The sequence below is a fragment of the Octopus sinensis genome, linkage group LG9 (assembly GCF_006345805.1).
Source record: "Octopus sinensis linkage group LG9, ASM634580v1, whole genome shotgun sequence".
Taxonomy (NCBI): Eukaryota; Metazoa; Mollusca; class Cephalopoda; order Octopoda; family Octopodidae; genus Octopus; species Octopus sinensis.
Window position 1 is genome coordinate 92,094,475 of NC_043005.1, and position 12,526 is coordinate 92,107,000.

At 36.2% G+C, this 12,526-nt stretch overlaps 1 protein-coding gene across 2 annotated transcripts in view; it reads left to right on the forward strand.

The window, feature by feature from the left end:
• Positions 1-1,226: 1,226 nt before the first annotated feature.
• The window catches only part of LOC115215603 (organic cation transporter protein), a 36,336-nt gene continuing 25,036 nt past the window's right edge, over positions 1,227-12,526 (forward strand). The window contains exon 1 of one of the 2 annotated variants that reach the window (XM_036506143.1): positions 1,227-1,981. In XM_036506143.1, coding sequence (XP_036362036.1) covers positions 1,791-1,981 — 191 coding nt within the window. In that variant the 5' untranslated portion in view covers positions 1,227-1,790. The remainder of the gene's footprint in view (positions 1,982-12,526) is intronic. The other variant, XM_029784826.2, reaches the window with a different exon arrangement.

Genomic DNA, 12,526 nt, shown 5'->3' on the forward strand with positions numbered 1-12,526 from the left:
GTCGACCGCGGCCGAATTTGAACTCTGAATGAAATATCGCTAAGCATTTTGCCTGGCGTGCTAACGATTTTGTCAGCTCACCCTCGAATATACTAATTTCAAATTTTGGCACAAGGCTAGCAATTTCGGGTGAATTGGTACTTCGATTACATTCACTCCAGAGCTCAACTGGTACTTATTTTGTTGACCCCTCAGCGGAATTTGAACTCAGAACGTAAAAACGAGCGAAATGCCACTAAGCATTTCCTCCGTCGTGCTAATGGTTCTGTCAACTGGCCGCCTTCACTTTCCCATCAAGCCATTTTACTCTAAATCCCTGCACCCTGAGTGCAGATCCCATTCAGGTAAACTTTGCCTTTCATCCTTCCAGGGTAAATAAATAAATAAACCAAGGCATTGGAATCAAGGGACTGTTAGAATGTTAGACCAAATACTTTGCAGTAAATGTTATAGCTCGTTGCGTCCTGTAATCCCACTATGGTGTGTTTAGATGATAGATTTAAACCATCTCTTGATTCAGTAACGCCATCTTGTACCTTGAGCGCCTTTATGCAATCTTCTATGTCGGAAACATTTAAGACAATGCTCTTGTATCCTCCTTCCCTTCTACCAGGTCTTGGAGATCCTGTAAAGGAAAATGGACTCTATCTACCCTCTGACTAAAAGGTATAATAAAAAAATTAAACAGATACCAAATCTAAAAAGATATGCAAAAAGAAGCTTAGTTGTTGTGAAATAGTTGACAACAAAAGCAACCATTTACAAAATATTTGACTCATTTTATAAATTTGAAAATAAACAAAAACTTTAAAATAAAACAATCGGAGGAAACTTAACGGTGGGAATGGTAGATGTGGTGATAGTTGGGGTGATAGTGGTTGTGATGATGGTAGTTGTAATAGTGGTGTTTAAAAAGTAGTAGCAGCTGTGGTGTTGGTTATGGTGATGGTGACTGTGCTGGTGGTGGTGGTGGCCTTGTAGTGGTATTGATGTAGGTGGTGATAGTAGTAGTAGTAGTAGTAGTAGTAGCAGCAGCAGTAGTAGTAGTGGTGGTGGTGGTGGTGACGACGCCAGGCATTTCGTAGCCGTATTTCGTCTGCTGTAACGTTCTAAGTTCAAATTCCGCCGAGGTCAACTTTGCCATTCATCCTTTCGGGGTCGATTAAATAAGTACTAGTTACGCACTGGGGTCGATATAATCGATTTAATCCGTTTGTCTGTCCTTTGTGTTTAGCCCCTTGTGGGTAGTATAGAAATAGGTAGTGGTAACAGCAGCAGCAGTAGTAGTAGTGGTAGTAGTAGATTCTGTTTTTATTGTTGTTGCTGTCGTAGTAGTGGTGGACGTAATGATGGTAGGAGTTTGTCAGTTTAAATAGTCACATTTCCGGTCTGAATTGTTTACAAACGTTAAAGAGAGAAAGAATTGATCTGCTTATTAATGTGACAGGTGCTACGGGGACAGAAAAACAGGAAAAAAACCCAAAACAGAAAAAAAAAAAACAGCGAAGCAATCGTTTAAAATAGAACCATCAACATTATCTTCTTCGTTTATCATCAATATAAATTCATGCTTGCTGTCCTCGATTCATCTTCCCAGTTTACGATTGATCGTCATTAATTAGTTAACCTCCGGAATGTTTTGTTCGCCACACCGACAAACAGAGTGATATGCAATATACAATGTGACAAGAGGTTTTCTTGTTGGCTTTGTTTATTTGTTATTCTTGTTTGTTGATTTATCCCTGTTGATTTTGCCCTAAAAAGGAAAAAAAAAGGCAAAGGCAAACAAAATGAACGAAGACAATGCAGAGGAGACGGTCAACGAACGTACGGAATTACTGGGTAACAAAGACATTCTGACAAAAATAGGCGGCTTCGGTCGCTATCAACTAAAAGAATTATTGATTTTGAGTCCACTTATCGTAGGCAATGGAATCTCGACGTTGTTGTTTGTCTTCGTACTCTATGTGCCAAATTTTAGGTAAATCCAAAATACCTTTCTTCTTAATGATGCTGTTTATTGTTTGTTATTCTTTAATTTGTTTTTTACGTTTTTCCTTTATCACACACACACACAATGTAACCCACCACTCAACTGTTTATGCTGTTTAGTCCCAGAACAACTCGGATCCAGATATTATCGGCGAGATCTCTCCTGCCTTTTCTATTGTATCCTCGAGTATCCTACGTGTCATTTCATTATTTCGTTTCCAAGGCGGTAATTTGTGACCTAAAGATGATTTGGCTGTTATTTCTAGCAGATCGACCGACACGCAGAGACTCGTGTTTTTGGCATATGGTGTTCCTCATGACATTTTTTATTTCCATACATAACATATAAACATGTATATCTTTTAGAACATTGTCATTGTATAAGATTTTGCTGGCAGATTTTAAAATAACATAAAACATTTATTTACATGAAAGAAAATTACCGGAAACCTTTCATCAAATTCTTCCAAATCTGTGGATATTCCCGTGACAAGGGATTCGTCGTTGAATCTTTGTGGATCGTAAACAAAAAAATTCATATTAATGTTTTTACTTATTCTTTTTACTCGTTCAAATGTTATTGGAAATCTTTAATTTTGCCCATAATTAATTATAGGTCTTTCACCCCTTCCTTAGGATTTTATGTAAGTTATTTGTCCCACCTCGCCCTTTTTTGCATGTTTCGAGTCACATGTAGCTTATAAAGAACCTGTTCTTGCACTTTGTTCCGAGGTTAGGTCCTGTCTGCTGAGGTCAACTTCGTATTTCATCTGTCCAGGGGTCAATGAAATAAAGTAGTAATCTATGGTCATTTTAATCGTGTATCTTCCTTCACTTTAAATTCTGACCCATATCTTACATTAGAATCAATTAATAGTTTTAAAAAATCATCTTGGTTATTTCTGTTAATATTAGAAATCATTATTTGTATATATTTGAAAATGTTCATGATCCGCAAGTTCTATTCATATGTGTAGCAGTTTAACATAAAGCGAGAAATGACACCAAACTACATGTTATTATTAACTATTTATACTCTTCCCAATCTAAATAAAACATCCCGTTTAGCCCTTTCGTCTTCCAGTGATCTGATGAAATCAAATCTAAGTAGAGTATGCGGTGCCCGCAATTAACTACGTCGTTTTTACGTAATATTAATGTAAAAATGTATTGGTTGTTCTCTTAATAGCAAACCAATTACATTTTATTATTACACTTATGTAAATTGAAAACAAATCATAAACGTCTCTAATATGTTTACTTAACTCTATCTGATATTTACTTTCCATATATACAGCAATCTCTCGCCATATCGCAGTTTATTAAAGCTTGCCTCGATTCCTCCGTGGTGTTGTTTTGCCTTTATAATTAAAAAAATATATACAAGTTATAAAAATAATTTTTAAAAATATACAGTACAGTACTGGGCAAGACTTCCAACCTCCCCCAAACCACCCTTAAAATTTTTTTTTTCGACACAAACCCCATTTTTCGGCTACGGGGAATGCGAATCTGCAAAAAAAATTGGCAAAAATCGACATTTCTAAATTACCACCCACCACACCCATTTCCTTCATTTTTAACTTTTTTTACAAAATTTTTTTTTTATTTTTTTTTTTTTATCAAAATATGCGTAAAAATACGGAGATTATAATTCTGAAAAAGATTTCCAAAAATCTTTGTAAAATTTCTTTTAAGAATTTTTTTTTTCTAAATATTCGGAAAAATACGGACATCATGATTCGGACAAAAATTTCAAAACATTTCTGTACTTCCGGTTAGGGTTTTAGGGTTAGTGTTGGGGAAAAAAGTCAAAATTGAAGAAGTTGGTGGGGAAAGGGGGGCATTTCACAGTGCCGATTTTCGGCAACTTTCTGGAACCTCCGTATCTGAAAATGGGGATTTTGGGGGGAAAAAAATTACAAAAATAAACAAATTTGGGAGAAAATGGGGGTGGGGGACGGGCGGAAGTCTTTCCCTGTACTGTTCCTACTTCGTGGATTTGCACCTATCGCGGTGGGTTTTGGAACGTTAGGTAAGGCCGGTTTCTGCGATTACCCTGGGTGTTACATCCATAAAGTGCTTACGGCGTGTCATCAGATCCCAAAACCTATTGTCATAAGCCTCTCTAGCGAGTTAGCTTTTGGGATCTGATGATACGCTGTAAAGCTAAGCACTTTATGGTCGTGAAACCCAGGGTAATCCCATAAGCCGGCATTATCTAACTTTATATGATATACTGCTTTATAACTTAGAATATGATTCTTTTTTTAGATTTTTGTTTTATCGACAATATTTATATATTATTAGACATCCATCATGGCTGGTCAAACCAATCAGTTTCACATGAAAAATACAATGGAGTGTTAGTAACAAACCAATTATATAACTTTATGCTCATCAGAGTTAGACGATACGGAAGGGAATATGTCGACTGCTCTCTATTGTCGGAGGTGGATTAGCACAACTGGTCAGCGGCTGCTGTGAAAAAGTTGGTGGAATGAAAAAGGGGCAAGGGGATTAGGAGTTTAGTTATTTATTTTCTTTGGTTGGGTATGCTGTGAAGCCAGCAAGAGATGTCCTGGTGTCTTTGTTTTTTAAAATACCTTGATTCACATGAATCCTACAAACAATTAAGCTGTAAATATATTTAATATAGAGGATATGTTAACCTTGTGAAGGGATGGCTGCATCCAAGGAAATACTGGTTCAATACCTAGTATTGTTAGGGAACGAAATTCCCTTAAAACAATAGATATTATTATATATATTAAGCGTATAGTTTATATCCAGTTAAAAGAAGAAAAGAAAATGGAGATAAGGAAGTTGATAATTATTTATTATTAACAAATTGGTCATCTTCGCTTAGGTCCACATATAACATCCCAAGGTACATCTTTTTTCTTCTCTGATGAAATTATGCTCATGTCACATAAATACAAATTTAATTTACAAATTTGTTATCAAATTATAGAGTATTGATTGTTTAATTGGAACAGCTGTAAGAAGCGAAAATGACCAATCTGTTATTAATAAATAATTAACTTCCTAATCTCCATTTTCTTTTCATCTTATATATATCATCATCATCATCATCACCATCATCGTTTAACATCTGCTTTCCATGCTGCATGGGTTGGATAGTTTGATTGAGGACTAGCAAACCAGGAGGCTGCATCAAGCTCCAATATGATCTGGCAAAGTTTCTACAGCTGGATGCCCTTCCTAACAACCACTCTGAGAATGTAGTGGGTGCTTTTTACTTGCTACTGGCATAGGAGCCAGTCAGGTGGCACTGGCATTGACCATGTTTGAATGGTGCTTTTACATGCCACTGGTATGGGAGAAAGTAGCAGTACTGACATCGGCCACACTCAAATGGTGCTTTTTACATGCCACTAGCACGGGTGCCAGTCAGGTGGCCACAATTACTATTTCGCTTGGTTTAACAGGTCTTCACAAGCACAGCATACTGCCCGATGATTGAAGGGTATTTTTAAATAGGCCAGTTATGTAACACTGGCATAGGCCACAGCTGCAATCTCACTTGGCTTGCCGGGTCTTCTCACGAGGCTCCAGCAGGGGATGGTGGCGATCCCTGCTATACTCTTTCGTTACAACTTTCTCTCACTCTTTCTTCTATTGGCCTGCTCGCTTAGCCAGTAGGGGGAGCGTCATTTGAAGGCTAAAACAATGTGAAGCGCATTGTGACCAGCGATGTGTAGCAACATCTGATAGCCTGGTCGGTCGTGATATATATATATATATATATATATATATATATATATATATATATATATTAAAATTATAAACAAGGGCATCTAAGAGAAACCATCATGCTTGAAATAGTCAAAACCTAACTCTAAAACCCCATCATGTATTCACTACAGCATAAGGTGAAAAGGCAAATTGATAAATGAACTAGTGAAAATTGGATAATTCCAGACTCTGGATTTCTGGCTCTGTCTAATAAAATATACCAAGAATTGTACATAATTACATATATATACACACAAACATACAAATACTTATTTAATTAACAATTTTATCCTTTTTCATGTAGAAATATATATATATATATATATATATATATATATATATATGTATATATATATATATATATATATATATATGTGTGTGTGTATGTATATATATATATGTGTGTGGTATGTATATATATATATATATATATATGTATATATATATATATATACATATATATATATACATACATATATATATATACATACACATATACATATATACATACATGCACACATACACACACACACGTAAAAATGTTACATTTATATATTCATTTTGCAAGATTCTTGATGTGAATTTGTGTGTTGAAGCAGATATTGATGCATTTGGGGATGGTCATGTTGCCAGTTTAGCCAATGAAAACACACACACTATATATTTGGTGTTCACTTGCTTCAGCTTCATTTTATATTAATTGTATTTTGGCCAGAGTTCTTTCGTCACACTTCTGTGACTTCATCAGTACTCCTTTGCTTCCTTGTTTCTTTTTTGTGTGTCTCTCCCTACTAGTGATCTACCATTGTATGTAGATTTTGCCCACAAACAAACTGTAAAGCTAGCAATGTAGTCTATAGTATAAGATGTATAGAGGGATGTTGCAGTAACAAGACAATGACATACGTAGGGGAGACAGCACAGAGCATCAGAGAGCAGGTAAATGAGCATTGGAGGGAACTTAAGGAAGAGAAGAGCTCATTGATTCTGTGTCAGCACACCGAGCAGGAACATGGTGGGGGGGGGGGTCTCACTCAACAACATTGAAGTTAAAATCTTGTTCACACATAGAATAGATGCAACACTTACACAAATTACGGAAGCTACACACATAATAGATGAACCTAGCTTGAATAGAAAACTAGAATGGAACACTAGCACACACCCCCAACACACCACAACCTATGACAATAGGATCCCCATAGACTGATAATAATATGAATATAATACAATACACAGATAAATAAATGGAATTAAATAACTATGTACATAAACAAAATAAATTAAATTAATACAAGAAAAACAAAAAGAAAAGAAAGAAAGAAAAAGTAAGTAGATATAAACAAATGAAAAAAATAAATAAAAGTAAATTAAATGAACGAGTATAAACAGGGGATACTGGTAATGCAGGCACATTCACATACACACACACACACACACTTACTAAACATAGACACACACAGAGATATACGCATGCGCAAATAAAGACACATACAATAGGAATACAAAATGGCAAATCATTAGTAAGAAAAGACACACGAAAAAGAAAGAAGAAAGCAAAGGTCCACTGATGAGGTCACAGAAGTGAGATGAAAGAACTCCAGCTGAAATACAATTAATATAAAATAAGGCTGAAGCAAGGGTTTTTATTGGCCAAATTGGCAACATGACCATACCCAAATACAACAATTTATATATTTGGCGATTTTCTTTCTCTGTCTTCCCTTCCTTAGACCTTTCCTTTTTCTATGTTTCTGATGAAGAGCTCTGCTTGAAACATTAAATCCTCCTTCTTTCTTTCCCTTCTCGAGCGTCCAATAACACTATACTTGTTCCATGTCCTCGCGTTGTTGTGTTTTCTCTTTGTTCATGTTTGGATTAGCTATATATATATATATATATATATATATAAGTTCAGCAAAATTTAGATTCAAATGAATATGATACTTAAGGTAAAGGCACCAGAATTTGGTATGGTATTATCCATATAAATCAAATGGGGTGATTATAATCAAAATAAGCAACAAGGATATCCAAGGTAGTGTAGTACAATCGTTTCATGCTACTTCATTTTATTAAACAATGTAAGTATTACATCAGTTTTAAAATGTAAAGCAATCTTCAGCCACATTTAGAATTTTTTTAATTAAATGAACAATGTACATTTTTATACTTATTTTGTTAGCCAACATTACAAAGAGGGTAGTTATATAGACAGAGGGGTTAATTTTATCATTAAGAACATGGTAGTAGAAGGTCCTTCTCCATCTGTAGATTTTTTTATATCTGTAGATATATGTATATATATATATATATATACACACACACACATGTATATGTATTTATGTATATAGTTAAAAAGGACTGCATTTGTGTACAGACAAGCAACAAATATTGACTGAATAAAGACTCTGCACAAGTATAAAATATTAAATATAATTTTATTGAAACTGATTGTTAACTTTCTCCAAGGGTGTAGCCTGTTTAAACAAGTTGAATAAGCCACATACTTGGTGAAATTTCAAAGCCATTGTCAATAAAAATCACCTGCATATACATATATATGAAGTGAGAGGGGGAGCAGTGACTGTGTGTCTGTTATGTATAGACATGTCTCTGCATATTTGTTAGTCTTCCCTGAGTATTAACTCATATATGAAAAGTGGTTGGTTGAAAATACAAATTGTATATTTGAATTATTTCCATTGAGAAGTTTGCTTCCCAAACATGCTTACTGGTTCAGCCCCACTGCGGGGTACCTTGGGCAAGTGTCTTCTAGTATAGACCCAGGCTGACCAAAACCTTGTGAGTGGATTTGGTAGACAGAAACTGAAAGAAGCCCACTGTGTGTGTGTGTGTGTGTGTGTGTCCACCACCACTTTTAAACAACCAGTATTGGTGAGTTTATGAAACTGTAACTTAACAGTTTGGCAAAATAAACTGATTGACTAAGTCCCAGGCTTAAAATTAAAAAGAAAAAGTTCTGGGGTTGATTCATTCAATCAAAATCCTTTGAGGTAGTGCTCCAGCATGGCCAATGACTGAAACAAATCAAATATAAATTAAATTTTGCGACCCTAGGCCGGTTCTAGCTTCTTGCGTCGCTCCAACTATATCTGCATGCCTTAGTTTTCCGATCGCCTTGTTTACTGCCTCTTCCGCCTTCCATTTACTCCCTGTTCGTACCTTTGGAGGGTTTTCCCGGATGCTCTGATCTTTTGAATACCTTAGCATCATTACTGTCCTTGCCTTTCCTGCCTTATATTCTTCGACAATTGATATTATTGGTAGTTGCAGCACGGGTTTTCCATATAGTGCAGTTGTATTCCGTGGTTTCGGCAGACCAAGCCATTTTCTGATAAACACACTGCATCTTAGTTTCATCCTTTCTACTCTACTCGAGGCTATTTCGTACATTTGCAATGGCCACATTATTCTTGGGTACAGCCCAAATTGCAGTATCCAACATTTGAATTTTCCCGGCAGCGTTGTTCTGTCAATTGCCTTTAATCCTTGTTCTACTAACTCGTGTGTTTCTTTCCCTTGCTTCTTATCATTTAATAAGTCTCTATACCATCTGCCGAGACTCTTTACTGGTTGTTCTTTCACCGTTGGTATGTCTTCACTTCCTATCCTGAATTTCACTTCTTCCTGCCTTCCTTTCACGAAAGCCACGCTTCGAGATTTTTTGGCTTTGAATTTCATCCTTGTCCATCCTATCAGTTCATCCAACCGCTCTAACGTTCCCTCTGCTGCTTCTCTACTTTCTGATAATATAGTTACGTCATCCATAACAGCCCTTAATGGTGTCTTTGTAACAGCTTTCTCACAGTTTGTAGATCTGAGTAGCATTTCCATGACTAGCACGAATAAGATGACTGATATCGTGCATCCGGCTGCAATACCTATTTCAAGCCATTGCCACTCCGTTGTGAACTTTCTTGCTGTAAATCTCATCTTCAGGTTGTTGTAGTATGACATGAGCATTTGTTGAACATCTTTTGGAATCCAAAAGAAGTCCATCGCTGTTTTTATTATTGCGTGTGGAACAGATCCATACGCATTGGCAAGATCTAGCCAAACAATATACAGGTTTTTCTTCATTTGTTTTGCACAGGTGATGGCTTCCCAGATGGCAAATGCATGTTCTATGCACCCAGGGATTCCGGGGATTCCTGCTTTTTGAATCGCTTCATTAACGTACCCGTTATGCTGTACGAATCTTACAATTCGTCTAGCAATTATTCCAAACATGATTTTTCCGTCTGTATTTAGTAGTGAAATCGGTCTAAATTGGCCTAGTGTTTTTGCCTCTTTTTCTTTAGATAGATAGATAGATACGTTCGGCTATACACCATCGCTCTGCTACATCTTTCTTCTTCCACATTTCTCTTATCAGTGCAAACAGCTGTAATCGTAATTTCGGGCAATATTTATATACCTTGTAGCTCACTCTATCGTTCCCTGGTGCACTTTTTGCTCTTGCTTTCCTTATGAACTCATCCATTTCTTTCCGTTTGATGTCACTCAAATCAAATGGTACTCTTGGTTCAGGTGGTTTCTTCAGTCCGTGCATTTCTGGGAGTACTTCATTTCTGTCAGAGTTGCTGTATGTTTCTTTCAGATGTTGTTCGAGCTCTTCTCTCGTGCAATCCAATTTTCCACTTTTACTTTCAGTAAATAGATGTTTCGCATATTGATAGGGATTGTTCACAAAGCTACAATAGTTTTTCTCTCTCTCCTTTCTTCTGCTCTTCCTTCTTTGTTTTCTTAGCAGATCTCAATGCCTCTTTTTTATCTCTTCATATAGCTGCTTTAGCCCTTCTCTTTCTTCCTCCTTTGCATCCCTCCATCTGGTTCTGAGTTTTTTCTTCTCTACTCGAATCTTTGCAATCCGTCTTTCTCTCCTCGTTGGTCTGCTCTTTGCCGTTGATTCTACCTTCCCTATTGTTTGCAGTCCAAATCTTTTCTCTCCTTCCTGGTAGATTGTATTAGCCAGGTTTTCGAGCTTTTGTTCGTTGTTGCCTTTGAATTTGGTGGTCATTCTTGCTACCTCGTCATCAAATTTTTTATAACTCGCTGCGTCATTTGCTTTCGGCCACTTAACCTTTGTCCTCTTCACACCTATCAGTCTTTTTGACTGTTCCAATTCAACTGTGGAATGAACCTTTCTATGGTTATTTTCCAGGGGGTTCTGGCCACACGTCTTATGGTTTATCAACCCACGTTGTTGAATTACTTTCTTCTGACACACCTTCCTTTGGTGGATTCTCAGCCCGATGTAACTAGCAAACACCTTTCCGCAGCAGCTGAACTCCTCCTCTAACATTCCTATACTGTTTCCTTTCTCATTGTCCATTTCTGGTTCAAGTCCATTTCGTTTTTTTCTGTCCCTAAGAAAAAATATATATGTATATATATATTTATATTTATTATATTTATCTTTAACTCTTTAGCATTTAAACTGACTGAAAAATATTTTACTTGTTTTATGCTAACTGGCTGGCTCTGGTTTCTTATACCCACTCTACAATGTCATTCAAAAAATAAACAATCACATCACTGAAATCTCAAAGCTACAAGATATTGCATGATTAATTTAAAACTGAATGAATAGACACAACAGAGGCAGTCAACTGATATTATGAATTTCATTTAAAATTTCTGGCCTTGTGCCATTGTAAAAAAAAAACAGTTTAACTTAATGTTACGTTTTAAATGAGTTGGATTATCTCTAACAGTTTTAGGCAGTTTCTGAGACACCAATCTACATAGCATTCTCAATAGACAGCCTTGCATAAAATTTGTTCTTGGTTATAAACATTAGTGAAAACCTTTCCTCACAATCTTATCAATGGATAAGAACAGCAAAAAGCTTTCCACACAGTTTGTAGACTCAAGTTGCATTTAGCTAGTTTCTATAATTTCCGTATTTTTATATTTCAGTATTTTTACAAACCTCATATATCCTTGCATTTGCTTTTTTCATAACCCAAGCAGTCAACAGTACCTCAGTTTGAAAACACCTGCATTATGGTATTGTTTCTTAAAGCATGTAATTGTGACCTCTTCTGACATGTTAACATCTTTTTTTCTTTACCAGAAATAAGCTACTAACACAGTATACTTTCATTGTTTTGAAGACTTCTACAGCTTCCTTGCTTTGCCTTCAAGCAGAGTCTTTTGAGCATTAAAGAAAATTGACAGTGGATTAATTGAGGTGTAATGAGTGTCTTTAGGTGAAACCCTAACCCTAACCCTACCAGGATTTCATCCATTATGGAAATTTTTTCAAAAGTCACTCAAAGATATGTTTGCAGTAGAGTGGCCTTTGTATATGTTTGCTCTTTGCTTTGGTTAACCATGTCTACATATATACCAATAGATGTATGTAGTTAGCTGGATAATTGGCCCCTGAAATTACTGGTATAGTAGTTGCATCTATTACATTCTAGAAAGAAGCAACTGCTATTGAAACTATTTTGCCAGTGATTTGGTATTATACCACTGTGTACTGCTATCTAATTGACTATTCAAATGTCTAATGCTATACCCTATTTCACCAAGTATCTTCAGTGTCTCTGTGTGCTGTGTGTTAGAGGCTTGCTTCCCAACCACATGGTTCTGGATTCAGTCCCACTGCGTGGCATCTTGGGCAAGTGTCTTCTACTATAGCCTTGGGCCAACCAAAGCTTTGTGAGTGAATGATTTGGTAGACAGAAACTGAAAGAAGCCAGTATATATATATATATATATATATGATGAGCTTCTTTCA